The sequence below is a fragment of the Dermacentor variabilis genome, chromosome 10 (genome assembly GCF_050947875.1).
Source record: "Dermacentor variabilis isolate Ectoservices chromosome 10, ASM5094787v1, whole genome shotgun sequence".
NCBI classification, from domain to species: Eukaryota; Metazoa; Arthropoda; class Arachnida; order Ixodida; family Ixodidae; genus Dermacentor; species Dermacentor variabilis.
In genome coordinates this window covers 94,575,914-94,594,662 of record NC_134577.1, presented here as the reverse complement: position 1 = coordinate 94,594,662, position 18,749 = coordinate 94,575,914, and the positions used below count along the sequence as shown (strand labels likewise).

General features: G+C 46.1%; 2 protein-coding genes across 2 annotated transcripts in view; one reads left to right on the top strand and one right to left on the bottom strand.

The window, feature by feature from the left end:
• LOC142560829 (uncharacterized) overlaps nt 1-18,749 on the top strand; it is a 42,829-nt gene that overhangs the window by 2,317 nt on the left and 21,763 nt on the right. Inside the window, exons 3-5 of the mRNA XM_075673205.1 lie at nt 12,641-12,792; nt 13,568-13,644; nt 16,196-16,273. Coding sequence (XP_075529320.1) covers nt 12,641-12,792; nt 13,568-13,644; nt 16,196-16,273 — 307 coding nt within the window. The remainder of the gene's footprint in view (nt 1-12,640; nt 12,793-13,567; nt 13,645-16,195; nt 16,274-18,749) is intronic.
• On the bottom strand, nt 1,930-5,318 carry LOC142560828 (uncharacterized). The gene has a single exon (XM_075673204.1). The coding sequence runs from the start codon at nt 5,285-5,287 to the stop codon at nt 3,971-3,973; it is 1,317 nt and encodes a 438-aa protein (XP_075529319.1). The 5' UTR covers nt 5,288-5,318; the 3' UTR covers nt 1,930-3,970.

Below are 18,749 nucleotides of genomic sequence, written 5' to 3'. Positions count from 1 at the left end.
GAAGCCCTCGACAACTTGAAAAAAAAAACTAAAAATTAAATTATGGGGTTTTACGTGCCAAAACCACTTTCTGATTATGAGGCACGCTGTAGTGGAGGACTCCGGGAATTTCGACCACTTGGGGTTCTTTAACGTGCACCTAAATCTAAGCGCACGGGTGTTTTCGCCCCCATCCAAATGCGGCCGCCGTGGTCGGGATTCGATCCCGCGACCTCCTGTTTAGCAGCCCAATACCACAGCCTCTGAGCAACCACGGTGGGTAACTTGGAAAAAAGAAAACTGATCAGTCAGTAAAGACTTAGACCTTTCTAGTGGTACATAAGTCCCATCGTTTCAGTTTAGCTTGTGATGTTGCTTTCCGTGCAAAGACTTGCTTTTTTTTCTTTATTGCCGACTTCAACACGTCAGTTTACAAAATCAGTCCGCGCGAAGAACACAACACGTATGCTAAAAATACGTCACCCTCACTTGGGGTTACGTGATGAGATTAAAATTCACGCATGTGTAGCAAAGCTTCCATTCTTGGAAGCCACTCAGGCACTGGGTCTTGTATCTTGTATCCTTCAATAGCTCTGCTAACAGATTCACAAAAATACTGTCTTATCGGCCTGGCATCAATGTCTACGTGGCTGACCGCCATCCTGGATCGCCAAATACTGTACAGGCCCAATATCATAATCATGTCAAAAGGAACCCCGTCTTCACTCTCGACGGGCAGAAATCTAATTCCGAAAGCATCCACCGGTAAGTCTTTTTTAATCGTGCGTTGGAGAATGTCCCAAAAGAAAAGGGCTTCCCAACAATCTAAGAAAACATGTTCGATAGTTTCCGGCTTCCGGCATATGAAACAATGATTTCCCCAAGGCACAAAGAAACCCTTCGCTTCCAAATACGTCTTGACTTCAAGAGTGTTCGTATGGAGCTTAAAGAAGAAACTTTTAACTCCGCCTGGTACAGTCATTCTTTTCACACGTTTTAGAACTGACTGCCATGGACCTGCACAGTACAACGACCTGTACAACGGTACCGGAAGAAAGACCTCACACAGGTCCTTATAAAGTTTCTTTCGCGACACCACTGACAAATATTCAAACGAAAATCGCACTTGCAAGACGCGACATGCCATGTACACCTCTTTAAGGAAGCCAAAAATGCTCCCTTGCATACTCTCCGAACTAACAACCAAATTTGGCAAAACCCTGCCCAACCTAACCTGACACACAGTTCGCAAAAAGGGGTCATTCGTGTCACGAAAAAACATAAATCGGTTAACCAACTGGCGCAGATATAGATGGGCCAAACCTAGTCCTCCAGAGCGGACGCGGTGAAACAGATTGGTGCGTCGTGTCCGCTCCCAAGTGCTTCCCCACACAAAAACCGCAAATACACGGTGCAGCTTCTGCACATTGACGCGAGAACAATGAATTGCTTGCAAGACATACCACAGCTTGGTTACAAAAAAAAGGTTACAAATTGTGGCACGCGCGAAAATAGACCAGCTGAAGCCTTTGAGCCTGTCGGCCTTCTCACGCATTTCAGCAACTTGGCATTTCCAATATGGCTCACTGTCGCGATAATTCTCCAGCGGCACTCCTAAATATTTTACTGGGGTTGCTGTCCAAGTCATGTTTGCGAAATTCGTTGGGGTTAAGGGCCAGTCGCCGTGCCAGAACCCCAAACACTTAGCCCAGTTCACAGCACTCCCGCTCACAGAACAAAAGTCTTTCACAATTTGAACCACAACACGAACGCTTTCGTAGTCAGCACAGAATACGGCAATGTCATCAGCATACGCGAGAATGCGGACCTCCGCCGCATGCAAACGAAAACCATGAACGCTGTTGCTTTCAATAACGCTCAAACAAAAAGGTTCAATATACAAACAAAAAAGCAATGGTGACAGGGGGCAACCCTGACGCCCAGAGCGTTGCACTTGGATGCGCGCTCCCACCCCCTTATTTACTAACAACCGCGTCGTGCATCCTCTGTACGCCATGGCTACGCCTTGGCAGATGACTGATCCGACATTAACGTGCTCTAAAACAGAGAACAAGAGGTCATGCGGCACCCTGTCGAAGGCTTTCTCTAGATCGAGCTGGAGCATTGCGATGCTTTCATGCAAAGCGTCGCAACACTCGAGCACGGACCGGGCTGTGTGTATGTTGGTATATATGGTGCGACCTTTGATACCACAGGTCTGATGTGGTCCCACTAATTCTTGCATCACGGCTTGGAGTCTTTTAGCCAGAATTTTCATGAAGATCTTGTAGTCTACATTAGTCAGGGATATGGGTCGGTAAGCGGTAACCTGTCGCAGTCTAGCTTCATCTTCGCTTTTTGGTATTAAAATTGTATGGGATGTTAAAAATGAAGGAGGAAGCATATCCTTGTCATAAGCCTCATTAAACAGTGTAGCCAAAACCGGTGCTAAATCATCTTTGAATGCCTTATAAAGCGGTGCTACTAGCCCGTCTGGTCCTGGGGACTTTCCCGGGTTGAGGTCTTCTATGGCTTTCCGCACTTCTTCTGTTGAAATGGGCAGTTCTAGCCGCTCTTTCGTATCATCACTAAGCCGCGGCATTAAAGAGAGGAAACGGGTCTTGAAATCTTCGGTTCTTACTTTGGTGTAACCAAAGAGCCGGCTGTAGTATTCATAAAAGGCCCTTTCTATATTTCCTTTGTCTACGAAGATTACACCGTTCCACTCTATTTTTGGTATGTCATTCTTGCGGGCGTGCCTTTTTTCCAAGCCGAAAGCACGTTTTGTGGGCATTTCGCCCGTTATCAGCCGCTGTGCCCTCGCCCTCACGATCGCTCCTCGATATCGCTCCGTATCTATTGCCTCTAGTTTCTGCTTGACGGTGCGCATTTCTTCGGTGCAAGTGCCTGGCTGCTTTCCTTCTTGCATTATCAAAAACTTTAGGTCATCTCTCAGCGTGTTTTCCTGCAGCCTTTGCTTTTGCTTTATAGCGCACGATCGTTCAATTGCCATCATTTTCATTGCCTGCTTAAATCTTTCCCACTTCGCTCCCAGAAGTTCGTTGTCCGCCATTGGCAGTTCGTGTATCGCCGACGTAACGCGATCCACGAAGATATCATCGTTTAGAAGCTTCTCATTAAGTTTCCAGTTTTCCCACACAAATTTGCTTTTCGTTCCTTTTCTTTTACCTACATGGAAGACAACAAGACAATGGTCACTGAACGGCACTGGTTGTACGCTGTATTCGCCGCAGTACGGTATCAGTTCAACAGATACGTACGCCCGATCCAGACGCGCGTGACTCGTTCCTTGGAAATGGGTAAACCGAACGCCAGAACCACATCCGAGACAATCACCAACATCCTCTAGATGACAGCGATCAATTATGTCACTTAAACAGGCAGTACTCGCATCTCGGTAGGGCGTCGCACTGGTTTTGTCGCGTGCCATGCTTACGCAGTTGAAATCGCCAAGTAAGACAAGCAGACGGTCTGTGTCACAATGGTTGCCGACTGTCTCAAAAAGGTTTCGCCTCTCTTCCGTGTTAGTGTGCGCGTAAATACAGATAATACGCAATTCCAAACCAGCAAGTGTGATGTCACAGACAATCCATCGACCGAAAACGCAAGTCTCAACTTTTTCCACAATCGCTCCCAGAGACTGGCGAATCAACAGCATGCAACCTGCCGAGGTACCCACGGCATGAGACACGCAAACATCATACCGACTACTGAACGAGAGCACCATTCTGTCGGTCTGGTCTTGACTCTCGATTTTGGTCTCTTGTATCGCTACAATATCCAATTCCTGCTCAGTCACGAGTCTCAGCAGCTGATTTTGCCTCCTCCTGGATGAAAGACCCCTGACATTAAGCGTGGCTACTACGAGGTGTCTTTCAAATGCCGCCATCGTTAAGCAAGACCAGGCCGCTAGTACGGCGCTTACCTTCATGCGCACAACGCCGCGCCGTGTAGTGCCGTCCCTCCATTATTAGGTCTTCGGGTTGTCGTCGCGAGGAAGCGACGACGATCGTTGCCCGCTGGTGACACGCTGCTTTTTCCTTTCGCCTACGCCCCACTGGCGTTCTAGGAGACGCAGTCGTTGCTCCTGGCTCATTGCACTGACATCGTCGTGGCGCCGTTTCGCAGCCGCAGGGTCAGACTCCATGGGTTCCTCGTTGCTTTTTTCAGAAGGGCGTGGAATATCTTGCGGTGAATTGGTATCCATGCTCGTGGTTGCCGACTTGGGGGTGCTGGGCGCTGACTCACGAGTCCCTGGCATGGCGCCTTCCTTTTCATCGCTCAGCGCTGCGGCCGTTGGGCTCTCGACCACTGGGTTGGAGGCAGCTTGCTCAGCTTCATCCTCGTCCATGTGCAGCTCACTATTATCGCCGAATGTTCCTCGAGTCGCGGCGCGGGCGTATGACTTCGTGCATTCAGCCTCTTCATGCCCGAAGGCGTGGCACTCGCTGCACTTGGGCACCTTGCAGTCCCGCCTAATGTGGCCTGTGTTGCGGCAGCGGAGACATATCGGCGCACGCCCGGGCACGACGACTAATACTGCACCGTTCCCGATACGCAGCTGATGGGGTATGCGCTCGAGGCTTGCACCTTCTCGAAGAACCAGCCGCACAACACGAGTAGTCGAGTCGGCGTTTTCAAACCCGCCGGTCTTCCATCTATCGCTCGAAACTTCTTTCACTTCGCCGTACTCGGCGAACGCCCGCCTCAGATTTTCGTTGCTGACGTTGAAGGCACACCAATGCACCTTCAGCCGCACTTCCTGCCTTTCAGGGTCAAAGACAACGCAAGTCTTCCCTTTAACAACAATATGCCCGATGTCGAGCAACTTTTTCTTGGCTTCTTCACTACGGAAGTTGACTAACCAGACGTGCGACATCTGGTACGCTCCGATACCGCCCACCTGTTCAATGACGCCGGCTTCTTTCATCGGCTGGCGGAAATCTTCTATCCTGTAAGGCCTTCCAGCGGTGTCGCAGTGAAGAACAACCATTGTTTTCAGTCCTTCTCCGGTTGGCAGCGGCGGCAGTACAATCCTGTAATCTTTCAGGCCGTCCAAAAACGATGTTCCGCGGCCAGAATCGGCCGTTATCACAGCTCGCGAAGAGCCAGCCATCCTGCGTCCTTTCACGACCGTGGCCGGAAGCAGAATGGCGTGCAAAGACTTGCGTGTTGCGTAACAACGAAATGACACATTTAAAAACTGTAGATCTGCAGGGAAATCAGTTCGATATGCCTTAAAAAAGCTGCCTAATCGTATGGTTATATAAATTATTCCTCTCGTCATAGAGGCAGGCAGCCCTGAGTTCCTAAAGTCGAAGCGCTTAAAAAATTTTCGATATGAGGAACATCAGTGTACCCGAAAAGATGCGTTACATGACTATTCATGCCTAATTGATGCGTAAGGTGCGTGTCTAAGAAAAATATTTAACATTTGTTGAACGCCCAAAAGCCAAATGTAGTACAAGCTAATGCACCCGTCATTCACCTACGGTGTGAATGATCCCAGAACGTCTTAATCTCTAATATAGATAGCCGCTGCGAACAGTGTCCCTGCAGCCGCCGTCAACTTCGTGTATACTGGAGCTTCGTGTATAGACATGTCTCCCCGCGACGACGCTCTCGCCACATATTCTCAAGTAGTAGTAATGAATGAAGAACACATCAGCAAAACTGTGAATTAATTAACTAACCTCTTATGGGGCGAACCTTTGCTCGCCAAAGCAAGTTATACTCAAATCATAACGATAGCGGCGGCCACAGTCGGCGATCGTTGAAGTCTGATCTTCTGGGCAAGCGCGTCGGCTTTTATGCGTGAGTCATCGAAGGTTCCAGAATAATCGCTTGGGCCCACGTGCCTACCAGAAAGTACTAGAGAATTCGCGTTGCGTATACACTCAGATTGCACAAGGTCCCGTGACAACAGGCAGCGGATAGAACCATAGATAACATTCGAGAAACTTCCGATACATGGTGGCGCATTTGCACTGAGCGATAACATTTGCTAGACGGTGAAACGTGGTCACGCGAGAAAGATAAACAAGTACGCGTGTCGCAGAAGTTTTTCACTAAGACCTTGTCGGCGTATTGGGGTCCAAAACCCAACTTGGTCGCGGGGCTGCTACTCCACGTTTCGTTGTCGCAAAATGTAGTGCCGGCTGTCGGTCCTCTGCTGATTCTTGATGCGCAGGCGGGCGAGCTGTCGGGCTTCTTCGGCGCGTTGGACATAGGCGGCGACGTCGTGATTCTCTTCGTCGGTAACGTGCCGCAGCATGGCGGGGAGAGTCGCCGTCGGGTTCGTTCCGTAAACCAGCTTCAATGGCGTGACCCGCGTTGTTTCTTGCACGGCCGTGTTATAAGCGAAGGCTACGTACGGAAGGACGTCATCCAACATCTGGTCGACGCTGACGTACGTTGCCAACATACCAACGCAGGTCTTGTTTAGCCTCTCCCTAAGATCATTCGTCTGCGGGTGGTAGGCAGTTGTCCTGTGGCTTGTCCGGCTGTGTTGCAGAATCGCTTGCGTGAGCTCCGCTGTAGAAGCCGTACCTGGATCGGGGATCATCACTTCCGGGGCACCATGTCATATCAGCAAATTCTAGACGAATAATTTCGCCACTTCGGCCGCACTGCCTTTAAGCAGGGCTTTCGTTTTGCCGTAGTGGGTAAGGTAGTCGGTAGCCATGACGACACGCTTATTTCTGGATGTTGACGTGGGAAATGGCCCCAACAAGTGCATCCCGATTTGTTTGAACGGCTCGATTGGTTGTAGCAATCGTGCTGGCCTTGTTGGAAGTGTCTTGCGTCGCTGGCATTCTTGGCATGTCTCGACGTAATGGAGGACTTCGGTGGTGAGGCGCGGCGAGTAGTATTTCTGTTGTACCTTTCGAGCGTACGGGACAATGCGCAGTGCCCGCCGGTATGATAATCAAGCAGGGCGTGCATGATTTCGGCCGTCAATGCTACGGGCACAACGAGTAGGTAGTTTGCGTGGATTGGGGAGAAATTTTTATTTACGAGGACGTAGTTTTCCAGGAAAAAGACAGACAACCCTCCCCTAAATGCACTAGGGACAACTGAGGTGTTGTCTTCCAGATGCTCGACGAGGCTTTCTAGCTCCGTGTCTGCTCGTTGTTGTTCAGCTAAGTCCTCCTCGCTTACTGTTCTTAGGAAGGCGCCTTCATCTTCGTCGTCTTGTGGTGGGAGTTCAATGGGGGGGGGGGGGGGGGGGGGGCGGCGCATGATAGGCAGCCGGCATCGGAGTGCTTGCGTCCGGATTTCTAGACGGCGGTTATGTCTAATTCCTCGAGTCTGAGACTGCAACGTGCAACCGTCGTAGCAACTAATTGGTCACGCATTCAATGCACTTGCGTATGTTATATCAATTGGTATAAACGTTCCAGCTAAGGATATCAATATACGAGGAGTAGCAAAGGCGCCATTGCAGTAACTTAAAAGGTGGCAGTATTTACGGGGAAAAGGTATTTTTTCGTGTTTCTTGGACAGATGTTTCAGTCAATTCACATTCATCTGGAGCCGATATAATCGAGAGGCAAGCACATATTTTGCTTCACGTGCATTGCTCGCAGATGAGCTTAGTTGTGCTTATGATAGGCAGAATTTTTCGCATATCCTTGCTTCTGGCTTTTAGCCATTTCTAGCGGCAACATATACGCCTGCGGATAAATCGTGCTCTGAGATCTGTGGCCGGCCAGCTTCATTACTAAAGTGCCCTCAGCATGTGCAGCTGTGTTCGGGGACAAGAGCGCTCTTTGCCGTTTCCATCCTATATTCAACTATTGCGGGAAATCAGGCGCTGCTCACGGTTGACTTAACAATGGTTGAACCTGGAAACAGCTGCTAACGCAACATTTCAGGGCTGTTGTACCTGTGCTCACGACTATCAGTTTGGTCTTGCTATTGTACGATTTCGCGGAAGCCTGCCACGACGCACTTTACTTTTTATTGTGCTTAAGAGCAGCTCGCCATGCTTGCTTAGTGGCTTTGGCGTTCTGCTGCTCAGCAAGAGGTCGCGCGATAGAATCCGGGCCGCAGCTGCATCATTTCGATGAGAGCGAAATAGAAAAACAGGCGTGTACCGCGCAAGGAGTGCAAACTGAAGAACTCCAGAAGGTCAAAATTTGTCTAGAGATCCCCACTATGACATGTCTCATAATAAGATCGTGGTTTCGGCACATAAAGCCCCAAAATTAAATTTTGAAATTGTTAAGCAGCCGAAAGGAATGCCGTTTGGTGGCAAAATTATTATGAGAAATTTGGCCGCCTCGCAAACGCATTTGCAGCCGCTTGATGCAACAATCGCCAGACTTTTCAGTCATGAATAAATTTATCGGCACGTTAACAAAAAAATAGCAAATCCTGCGCACAGGTTCGAATTCATGTGAAGCAAAGCTAATAAAGTTAATAACGTATTTAAATTTCATAAAGTAAATCCGATGTGTGTAGTTGTCTCTGTATTCGTATAGAAAGTGCAATTACATGTAACGCTTATGTTCATGCACCGCATATGTGCCAACTTTAGAGTCGCGTTATATCTATGTTTATGAAGTGAGCTGCACCTAGGCTTTGTCGTAAGCCGGTCGTTCATCCGCTCTGAAGCGTCAAACCCGTGATGTCAAGAGAATGAAGGCGATGCTAGGTCGAGGGAATACTGGCGGGCAGAGGGTAGGCAGACAGACGTATGACACGAAAGAAAAGGCTAAGAATGACTATTATACGCACGTTTCATTCCTGCGTATTTAGCCTCACGTGAGCTGGGGGCGGGCGCACTTGCTCTTTTTGGAAGAAAGCTGCTGCCACGGTCAAAAAGTCTAGAAGAATGCGCCAAGAAACTTCGTTTCCTAACTCATGGGAAACTCCCCTATCGTTCACGTGCTTTGGTTCGTTCATTATTCCTTCTGCTTTTACTTATTACCTTCAATTTAACTTCAATCACGATGCAGCTGCCTAAATCCCCTCGCCGCACTCTTCAAGTCAGAACATATGCGCTGCTCTAGCTATTACTTTATAACGCACGTTACAGAGACATACATTCGAAGCTTTCTAGAAGTATATAGGGAAGATGCAATGCCTATGTTTTTCGCCCTAGATTGCTTCTATGGCACTGGCGTACATGTAAATCATTATCGTCATCATCATCATCATCATCATCATCATCAGCCTATTTTATGTCCACTGAAGGACGGAGGCCTCTCACCGCGATCTCCAATTAGGTTTGGCTTGCGCCAGCCGATTCCAACTAGCACCCGCAAATTTCCTAATTTCATCGCACCACCTATTCTTCTGTCGTCCTCTACTCGCGCTTCCCTTCTCTTGGTACTCTATCTGTTACCCTAATGGTCCAACAGTTACCTACTCTACGCATTACATGACCTGCACAGTGAAATATTTTTCTCTCGATGTCAATTAGAATGTCTATACCCGTTTGCTCTCTGATCCAAACCGCTCTCTTTCTGTCTCTTAAAGTTATGTCTGGCATTATTCGTTCCATCGCTCTTTGCGCAGTCCTTAAATTGTTCCCAAGCTTCTTTGTCAGGCTGCCAAGGCTCTGCCCCATATGTCATCACCGGTAAAATGCCCTGATTGTATATGTTCTTTTTCAATGATAGCGGTAAGCTTCCAGTCAGGAGCTCACGATGTCTGCCCTATGCGATCAAACCCATTTTTATTCTTCTGTGAATTTCCTTCTCATGGTCAGGGTTCCCTGTGATTAGTTGACCTAGGTAAACGTACTCCTTCACAGGCTCTAGAGGCCGATTGTCGATCCTGAACTCTTGTTCCTTTGCCCGGCTATTTATCGTAATCTTTGACTTCTGCATATTAACATTCAGCCCCACTCTTACACTCTCTGTTAAGGTCCTCAACCATTTGCTCCAACTCGTCTGCATTCTTGCTGAATAGAACAATGCCATTGGCAAACCGAAGGTTGCTGAGGTATTCGCCGTCGATCCTTACTCCTAAACCTTTCCACTTTAATAGCTTGAATATTTCTTCCGAGCACGCAGTGAATAGCATTGGAGAGATTGTGTCTCCTTGTCTGACTCCTTTATTTATAGGTATCTTCCAATTTTCTTCTGTAGAATTAAGGAGGCTGTGGAATATCTGTAGATATTTTCCAAGCTATTTACGTAAGCGGTCTGTACTCCTTGATTACGCAATACCTCTATGACTGCTGGTATCTCTACTGAATCAAATGCTTTTTTGTAATCTATGCAAGCTATATAGAGGGGCTTACTGTACTTTGCTGATTTCTCGATAACCTGAATAATGACATGGATGTGATCCATTGCAGAGAATCCCTTCCTGAAGTCCGCCCGTTCCCTTGGTCGACTAAAGTCTAGTGGTGCTCTTGTCCTATCGGAGATTACTTTGGTAAATATTTTATAGAATACTGAGAGTAAGCTAATAGGCCTATAATTTTTCAGTTCTTTAATGTCTCCCTTTTTGTGGATTAGTATGATGTTTGCATTCTTACAGTTTTCTGGGACCCTTGCAGTTGATAGACATATATTATAGAGAGCCGTTAGTTTTTAAGCATTATGGCTCCTCCATCTATGATTAAGTCGACTGTTATTCCATCTCCTCCTGGCGCTTGTTCCCGTTTAATGACTTGCGAGGCCCTTCTGACCTCTTGTCTAGTTATAGGAGGAATTTTTGTATCCTGTCCCTTATCGTTGCGAATAGAGTTCTCCTGAGTACTCGGGGTACTGTACAGGCCAGTGTAGAATTCTTCCGCTGCATTTATTATACATTCGAGATTGCTGATGATATTACCCTGCTTATCTTTCAGTGCATACATATTGTTTGTCCTATGCCAACTTTCCTTCTCACTGATTTGAGCCTGCGTCCATTTTTTACGGTATCCTCAGTCTTTCTCACATTATAATTTCGAATGTCACTTATTTTCGCCTTATTGAACAGTCCTTACAATTCCGCGAATTTTACCTTATCACTTCAGTAGGGGACTTTCATTCTTTCTCGTTTCTTTATTAGGTTATTTGTTATTTGGGAGTGCTTGCCTACTGGTTGCCTTGCTGCTTTGCCTCCCACTTCAGTTGCTGCCTCTGAAGCTAGCCTCGTTACGGTTTCATTTGTTAGCTCTATGTAATCATCACCATCTCTCTGTTCTAAGGCTGCAAATTTCTTTGGAAGTACCAGCCTAAATGTGTCTGCTTTTACCCTTACTGCCTCTAAGTTGACCTGTTTCTTGTTGACGAATTTTACTCTTTCTCTCTTCAAATTGAGGTGAATCATAGCCCTCACTAACCTATGATCACTGTACTTTACCTATCACTTCTACATCCTGCACTATGCTGGGATTGTCAGAAAGTATGAAATCAATTCAATTCCTTGTTTCACCATGAGGGCTTTTCTAGGTACACTTTCTGTTCCTACGCTTCCTGAAAAAGGTTTTCATTATTCTCAGCTTATTCCCTTCTGCGAATTATACCAGCATCTCTCCTCTAGCGTTCGTAGAATCGACAGCGTAGTTGCCAATTGACTGTTCACCCGCCTGCTATTTTCCCCCTTCTGTATTGAAGTCACCCATCAGTATTCTATACGGAGTTTGCACTTTTTTCATCGCTAATTCAACATCTTGATAAAACTGATCCACATCCTCATTGTTGTGGCTGCATGTTGTAGCGTACGGTGTTACTACCTTTAATCTATACTTCTTATTAGGTCTGAATGCGACTACGATTACCCTATCATTAATGCCGTAGAATTCGTCAATGTTGCCCGCTATGTCCTTATGGATTAAGAATCCTATTCCGTATTGCTTCTTATAAGGGAGACCTCTATAGCAGAGGACATGACTGTTATTCAGCAACGTATAAGCCTCACCAACTCTTGTAATCTCCGTAAGGCCGATGATATCCCAAACAATGTCTGATAGTTCCTCGAACAGTACTGCTAAGCTAGCCTCACTCGACAGAGTTAGGCAGACAAAGGTAGACAGGGTCAGTTTCGAGTACATTTAAAAAAGTTGTCTAAAAGGGGTAACGAGACAAACAATATAAGGAAGAGTAGTTTAGACTAGCCAAATTACCTAGCCTATTTATGAGAATTACCTAAGCCTCATTTAGCATAACTTAGACAATTTGGTTAACTAAATAGACTAAGCGAAAGAAATACAGTTGCTCCAAGCCAGAGCTATGCGAGGACAGTATAACGCCTTCCAGGACGCGTAAGGCGCTGACCCTGCTTATTACTCGAGAGTAACGAACTCTGGCGAACTTGACGGAGAAAGCCAAACCAAATGGTGTGGCTGCCACGCGCTTAAGGAAACGTCCATCTGTAGCGCAACTGCGTACAAATTCCAGACGGGCCAGCGTACGGCAAACCAGTGCGGCTTAATAAGGGCACTCACTTCATGTTCCCCGACGGTTGTTATATAGAACGTAACCAGTGAAGCCGTTTAATTTATGTTGACCACCTACATTCAGCGCTCGAATTACACAGTAATAGGTATGTGCCCCCTGTACCGTAACGTGATGTAACGTTTACTGGTTTCAAGAATTCTATTTGTGTAGAGTCATGAAACTGAAATGTTTTGAAATTGCGCCTGAATAGCGCTGCGTATCGCACTTGTATGGATACTCATTGAATCTTATTTCAGGCCTTGAATACGAATGAACGGACCTGGATATATCAGCGCAGTTACGTTGAATATAAGGGCAGTGAATACGTCACATGCGCATATTATCGAAAACTTGAACTAAACCAGACTAATTACGAGTTCTTCAAGGACTTCATGTTATGTTCGCAAGCGTAAGTGCAGAACATTTACATTAATGCTCATGGATTCAAACCCAGGTGTTAGTACACGTCATAACATTACTAGCATAATTTCATTTGATTGTCTAAGGAAAATACGCTCCTGAAGAAAGCGCCACTGAGGGAAATTTTACCTTTCGCGAATACGGGAATACGAACTGCCGGAAAAATTTCGCTGTAATATAAATGCTGACATAATGAACTAGACCAAATGGGAAATTTTTCGTGGCAAACGTGGATGCCAGAAGGGCGCTACCAGAATTCTAGTAGGGTCGCAAGTGAACTATTACAGCAGCGCACACAAAAGAGTTGATTTCAAAACAAAGATTTTAAGTCAAAGCAATTCACAGAAGGTGCAAAAGAAGGCAGGTTTTGTGCGCATGACAAGGGCGCGTAGAAAGCGCAATCTGATAAATACTTGCGCCTATCGGTGACAATATGTGTCACGCCGTCATTCGCCGCTCGCAAAACGTCAGTAAAAGTGGGGTTTCTCTCTAAAGACTTACTGGGTGAGCTAGTTAGTCAATCATGATGGAAAATGGCAGCGCACTTCAAAACAAAATGCTAACAGCGAGAGAAGAGACGGATTCTCTAATTCGAGACTGCAGTTGCTCACTCTGTGAACAGAGAACCAGAGAACAAATGTGTTGGTCTATTGTTTATTTCTCGTGAATATAGAGACCTTCTTTTGGAGATAACTAAAATGCCCACCCACAAAATACCGCTTCAGTTTTCCCTGCAGAGTTGCTTAATGATGATACTTTTTCAGGCACCAACGCCATCTTTATGCTGAATTGGGCGATGGTGGCACAGATGGACCGTACATGGGTGTAAGTACCTGGCCAGGTAACTACCACACTTGTTGTCACCGTTTACAATGGTAGGCCTAAGCATGCGTCGAGCTGCGTGGGCTTTCAGGAGTGCATTAAAATGACAGCGACGAGAGTTTTGCAAACTAGGACATTGTGTGAAAACCCGACGCACACGATTCCCTTTGTGTCCAGTTCATGTCCGATGCCTCAGGTCGAACCACAACGTTCAATCTCATAGTGCATGGACTCCTTTTTTTTTATTTTCCTGCAACATCGTTCATGCACCTAAAGCTGTATCTCAATGCTAAGGGTTTATTTTCACGGTACCTTGCTTTTAGACGATAAAATTGAGGATGTTTATAATAACAGCAGGCACTTGCGCTTCGACAGCAGACCAGGGCTTGTATTCACAAATAACGTACTTACGCTAAAGCTGTTCGCAATTGAAAACGACACACAATCATTATGGCGGACATATTATCAGCAAATGAGGTTAGCCAATGAGACATAGCACTTACTAAGAAAAAACTTTGGGAAATTGGCCGAAGATGCACTGGTGATAGTGGAGAAATACTCACGGTGACTGTATAAAGTGCATAAACGCGTTGTGAAGTTGTCGTGTTAAGACAGCGCTGCATAACAATGCATTGACGCCGTATTACTATGTATAAATGCCGTTTATTTGCTGAACGAGAAGAAAGCGGGTTAGGGGAACCAGACAAGGGGGATCCAGGCGGAAGGCCCGGGTGGATCGGGATGCGTATTTCGGGATGATTTTTCTCATGCGGACATCGTCGCCGGCGCAGTCCCCGACAGTGACGCCGGATGTTCTGCGACGCGGGGCTCTTAACAGCAAGCTTTAGGTCGGGCCCAACTCTGATGACTGCTTCGCAAATAAACGTTAAACGCATGAACCACTTTGTGGAATATGGATCCTAATAAAATTTGATGCATCTAATAAATAAAGTTGAATTCTTGCGACTGTTGGAAGCGAAAGTCAGATTTAGGGCGTCAGTTTTTTTAAAAGCAATTTTCAAAAATTGATGAGTTTAAGAAATATAGAAGTGCGATGTTTAGAAATTGTTAGCACTGCACGGAGAAGAGATATCGCATTTATTTAAGGTCCATCAATTAGACCATCCAAAGATTACAAATTTGGTAAGTCATTTTATATGTTACGTGAATTTCTTACATTCTTTACAAGGGTATTGCTGGAGTTCTACTCATAAGCTACAGGGCTATGTGAGAGCCATGTATATTATATCAGTTTTATTCGCTTTGAATGTATTAATAGGTGCCATTGACAGAGTTGTGATGTTATTTTTCATTGCTTAGTTAGAGTTGTAAACTTGATAGTTTCGTTTTCTGAAAATTTGTCATCGTTGTCAATATTTATTAAAACATTGACGAGGTAAATTAAAAATTCACAATAAACAGTCACTGTATTTCAACTTTTTTTTCTTTTAGATGCAGCAAACCTCATTAATTTCGGTGTTGTCGTTGCCAAGAAAAAGCTATTTCTCCTTTACCGCGTACGTAATTGGAGGCCCCAAGCGTAAACTTCCAACAAAGCTGTCACGTTACAGGTAGCTCAAACTGCCTACTGCGCCTCCTGATTTGGTCCACGCGAAATAGATTCAAAATGAGCGTGCCCGACGCGTCGTGCTGCATCATGTAGCCGGCTGACCTTAACAGAACACTTAAAACTTAATTTTCGCTTCGTAGGATCGCGTAGCTCGGCGGCAAGATCAAAGCCTTTCACTACTTTTAGATAATCTAGGGGCTTTACGTTTGGCGCGTCATAAGCGTCAAAATCTGAAATAGTGGAATCTATGGCAACTTCCAAAATAAAAAAAACATACGTTGACGTTCAGTAGGTGGAGCGCTGTACGTACGCCCCCGCTCCACCGAAGCCCTCGCAGTGTTAGGCATTGAAGATGAAGCGGGAGCACAAGGAATGGGAATCACAGGCGACCTTTGATCTTTGATCCCAGGTAATCATTGATAGCCAATAACTCCGCTTCTGCAGAACGCACCTAAGTAATTTTTTTGCTGGAATTATTGGTGAAACTGTCTAGTTTAAATTCCGATGTATTTCTACACTTTAATGAAGAAGTCCTTCCCCTTTAGTACCATGCACGTATGACTTCTTGTAACGCGGCTGACCTTGATCGGTATGCTAAACTTCACACTTACACCTATTTTTAGGCAGCCCAGAACATTCCTTTCGACAGGTGTTACCGGTTTATTATTCCCTACGCGAGAAATTTTGTTATAGACACAAGTAAATATACTTTTTCGCTGTCGCGCAATACCAGTTACCAGTGAAGTAGACGAATAGTGGAGCGTGTAAATGCTTCGCTGCAAGAGCGTTCAGTTGCATATGTTGTTGTTAATAGCGGAGCATACTGCACATTAGACACCGTACTACGGTACCTAGCACATTTTACAAGTACCTAAAACGCAGTAATGGCCAGCAGTAACATTACAAAACATTTCAGCAGCATACCGGGTAGCAGTGTTGGGCATACTTGAGCGGTGAGCATACATGCTGAGCATACTTCTGACAAGGGTCTATCCTTTAGGAGCGGAGGTGACCTCATACACGTTGAGGTATTGGAACGCCACCGAAGCCTGCGCTGTGTACACATTGGACAAGTACAGTAAGTATCATGTTCCGTAAGTTTTCTAACGTAAGAAATATTAAAGTTGATTTAACCGAAAGAGACGTGCGTTCATATTAGGGATGCGGTACTGATGCGCCCTCTTCATTCTAAAAGTAAATTACACAATCGTTGATATTCTATGCTTTTCGTGCCTAACAATGCTCACGCAGCCCTTCAACACAGAATACAACACTGCAATAAGCATCGTTATTTCGACATGATTCGCTTCTTGACTGCCCGGCATTTGTGCTTCCTAGAAGTGAAAGCACGAACTTAGCATTTCAATCCTGACCATAAGAGCCAAGCCAAAATTTGCATATTAAAGCAAAGTGACGGGCATCGCACAGACAAAACTGAAATAACTTAGGCGTCTTCTCGCCCACTTTTACACGTCTTTGAGTGTTCAAGCTAAACTTTCGTTTTCGGCATAAAAGGGAAGATACCTGTCGTATGCTTTACTAAGGCACAGTTCATGCATAATAGACTAATAATAATAATAATAATAATGCATAATAATACGGCTGCTTCATGAAACGATGCCCGATTGAGCTCGCGACGTTATGGTTAGCGCTCGATATTTGATAGCTATAGACATTTTTTGTAGCTATAGACCATCTACAGACATTTGATAAGCTAACACGAGGTTTAACAGACTAGCAATATGGGCGTGTTAGTATGCCACCTGGATCGGGAGGGAGGAGGGATAGAGATAAGTAGAAGGCAGGGAGTTCGGTTGGCTACCCTAACCGGGGGAATGGGAAAGGGGGAAACAAAGATAACAGGGAGAGCGAGGAGGGAAGGAAAGAAGGAAATTGCGGTGAGTTCGCTGACGTGTGTGGCCTTACATAAATTGCATTAATATTCACAGATGGTCGCGCAAGCCCGTCGTCCTTAAGAAGCACAAAAGCGCCTTCACCGCTTTATGGGCCGACGGGCGATGGGGTGGTGTTCCAGCAGCACCTGCACAGAAAGAGGCCGATTGTCCAGTTTTTGGAATGCTTTGGCAAGTTCTGTCTCTCTGAGGTGTATCGTGGACAGTGGCACAGCAGGTGGTAGATATTTTCTTCGGTGCCACAGACCTCGCATACTGCACTGTCAGTCACTCCAAGTAATGTAGAGTATGCCTTTGTGAAGGCAACCCCTAACCGAATGCGACAGAGAAGCATAGCTTCACGTCAAGGAAGTCCGAGTGGAGGTCGGAGTTGCAGGGAGAGGTTTAGTCGATGCAGTCGTGTAAGTCGTAAGTTTGGCGAGTTCCACTCGGTCAGTGTGAGACTGCGTGCCAGGTGTCAAAGCTGCCTTGCGGCGTCTGTCCTCGAAAGCGGAATTGGAACGCTGTGCTCTTCTTGATGTGCTGTGCGAGCAGCGTTATCGGCGAAATCATTGCCACTGATTCCACAATGGCCATGTACCCATTGGAAAACGACCTCCTGACCTTTTTGTTGGACGTGATGGTAAAGTTTAACAATTTCGTATCTCAATTGGTCTAGGCATCCGTGTCAGAGAACTGACTGCGTGCACTGTAATGCCGGTTTTGAATCACAGAACACAGTTCATTTTCTAGGTCTTTCAGATTCAATCAATTACAGTGCTCGACGCAGGGCCGTTAGTTCTGCCGCCGTTGAGGTTGTGACATGCGATGTCTTGAACCGCAGTGTCACGCCTCGCGTTGGTATAACCACGGCACCCCCAGAGCTGCACAACGTAATCGATCCATCGGTATAGATGTGCTTTTGGTTGCTGTACTTTTCATACAAAAGAACTAAGCTCAGCTGCTTTAGAGCAGGGGCCGGTTGATCTGTCTTCTGTAGCCCTGGAATCATTTATGTACTTGTGGATGCCTCAAACACCACGGAGGAAACGATGGCTTGGCCGCAGGTGCGTACCCTGAAGTAAACGACGCACGATGTCAGGATAAAATGTGTGTGCCATCTGGGCACACACAGCGCAGTGTGTGCCCTTTGCGTCTTTTTCTGTTCAGTCTTATTCGCGCTAAGGAACTCGGACACGGAGGTTTATTCCGTGCTCACGTGGTGCCAAGCTAGTCCCCGCAGCTTTATTTTCTTGGGTTTCTATATCAACCAGCTTTCTTCGTCGGGGTACCCGAGGAAGAAAGATGGCGCTCCCTCTGTGTCTTTTCACGTCAAGTATCGCGTTTTCCTGCGCGGTTTTATAGTCTCAAGTTTGTAACACCATCCTACCCAAGTTACCGCTTTAGCAGCCTTTATTTTATTTCCCTCGTATCGTAGTCCAAGTAGTTCGACCTTCTGATGCTTCAGATTTTACGTACCATGGAGCGCCTTTTCAATCAATCATTCATCCTATGATTCATTTGGTTCCTTAGACGGTGTCTGAAAGGTGCTCGATGCTAAGGTCTTTATTACCTCATGAGGCCTTGATGAAAATTTCGTGCTCATGAAAGAAACATGCAACTTTACAAAGTTAAATCAATGACGTACAGGCATTATTTGCT

Bases quoted from the DNA above. Each gene is read 5' to 3' on its own strand.
- LOC142560828 (XM_075673204.1), bottom strand. From the start codon at position 5,287: ATGACGAGAGGAATAATTTATATAACCATACGATTAGGCAGCTTTTTT.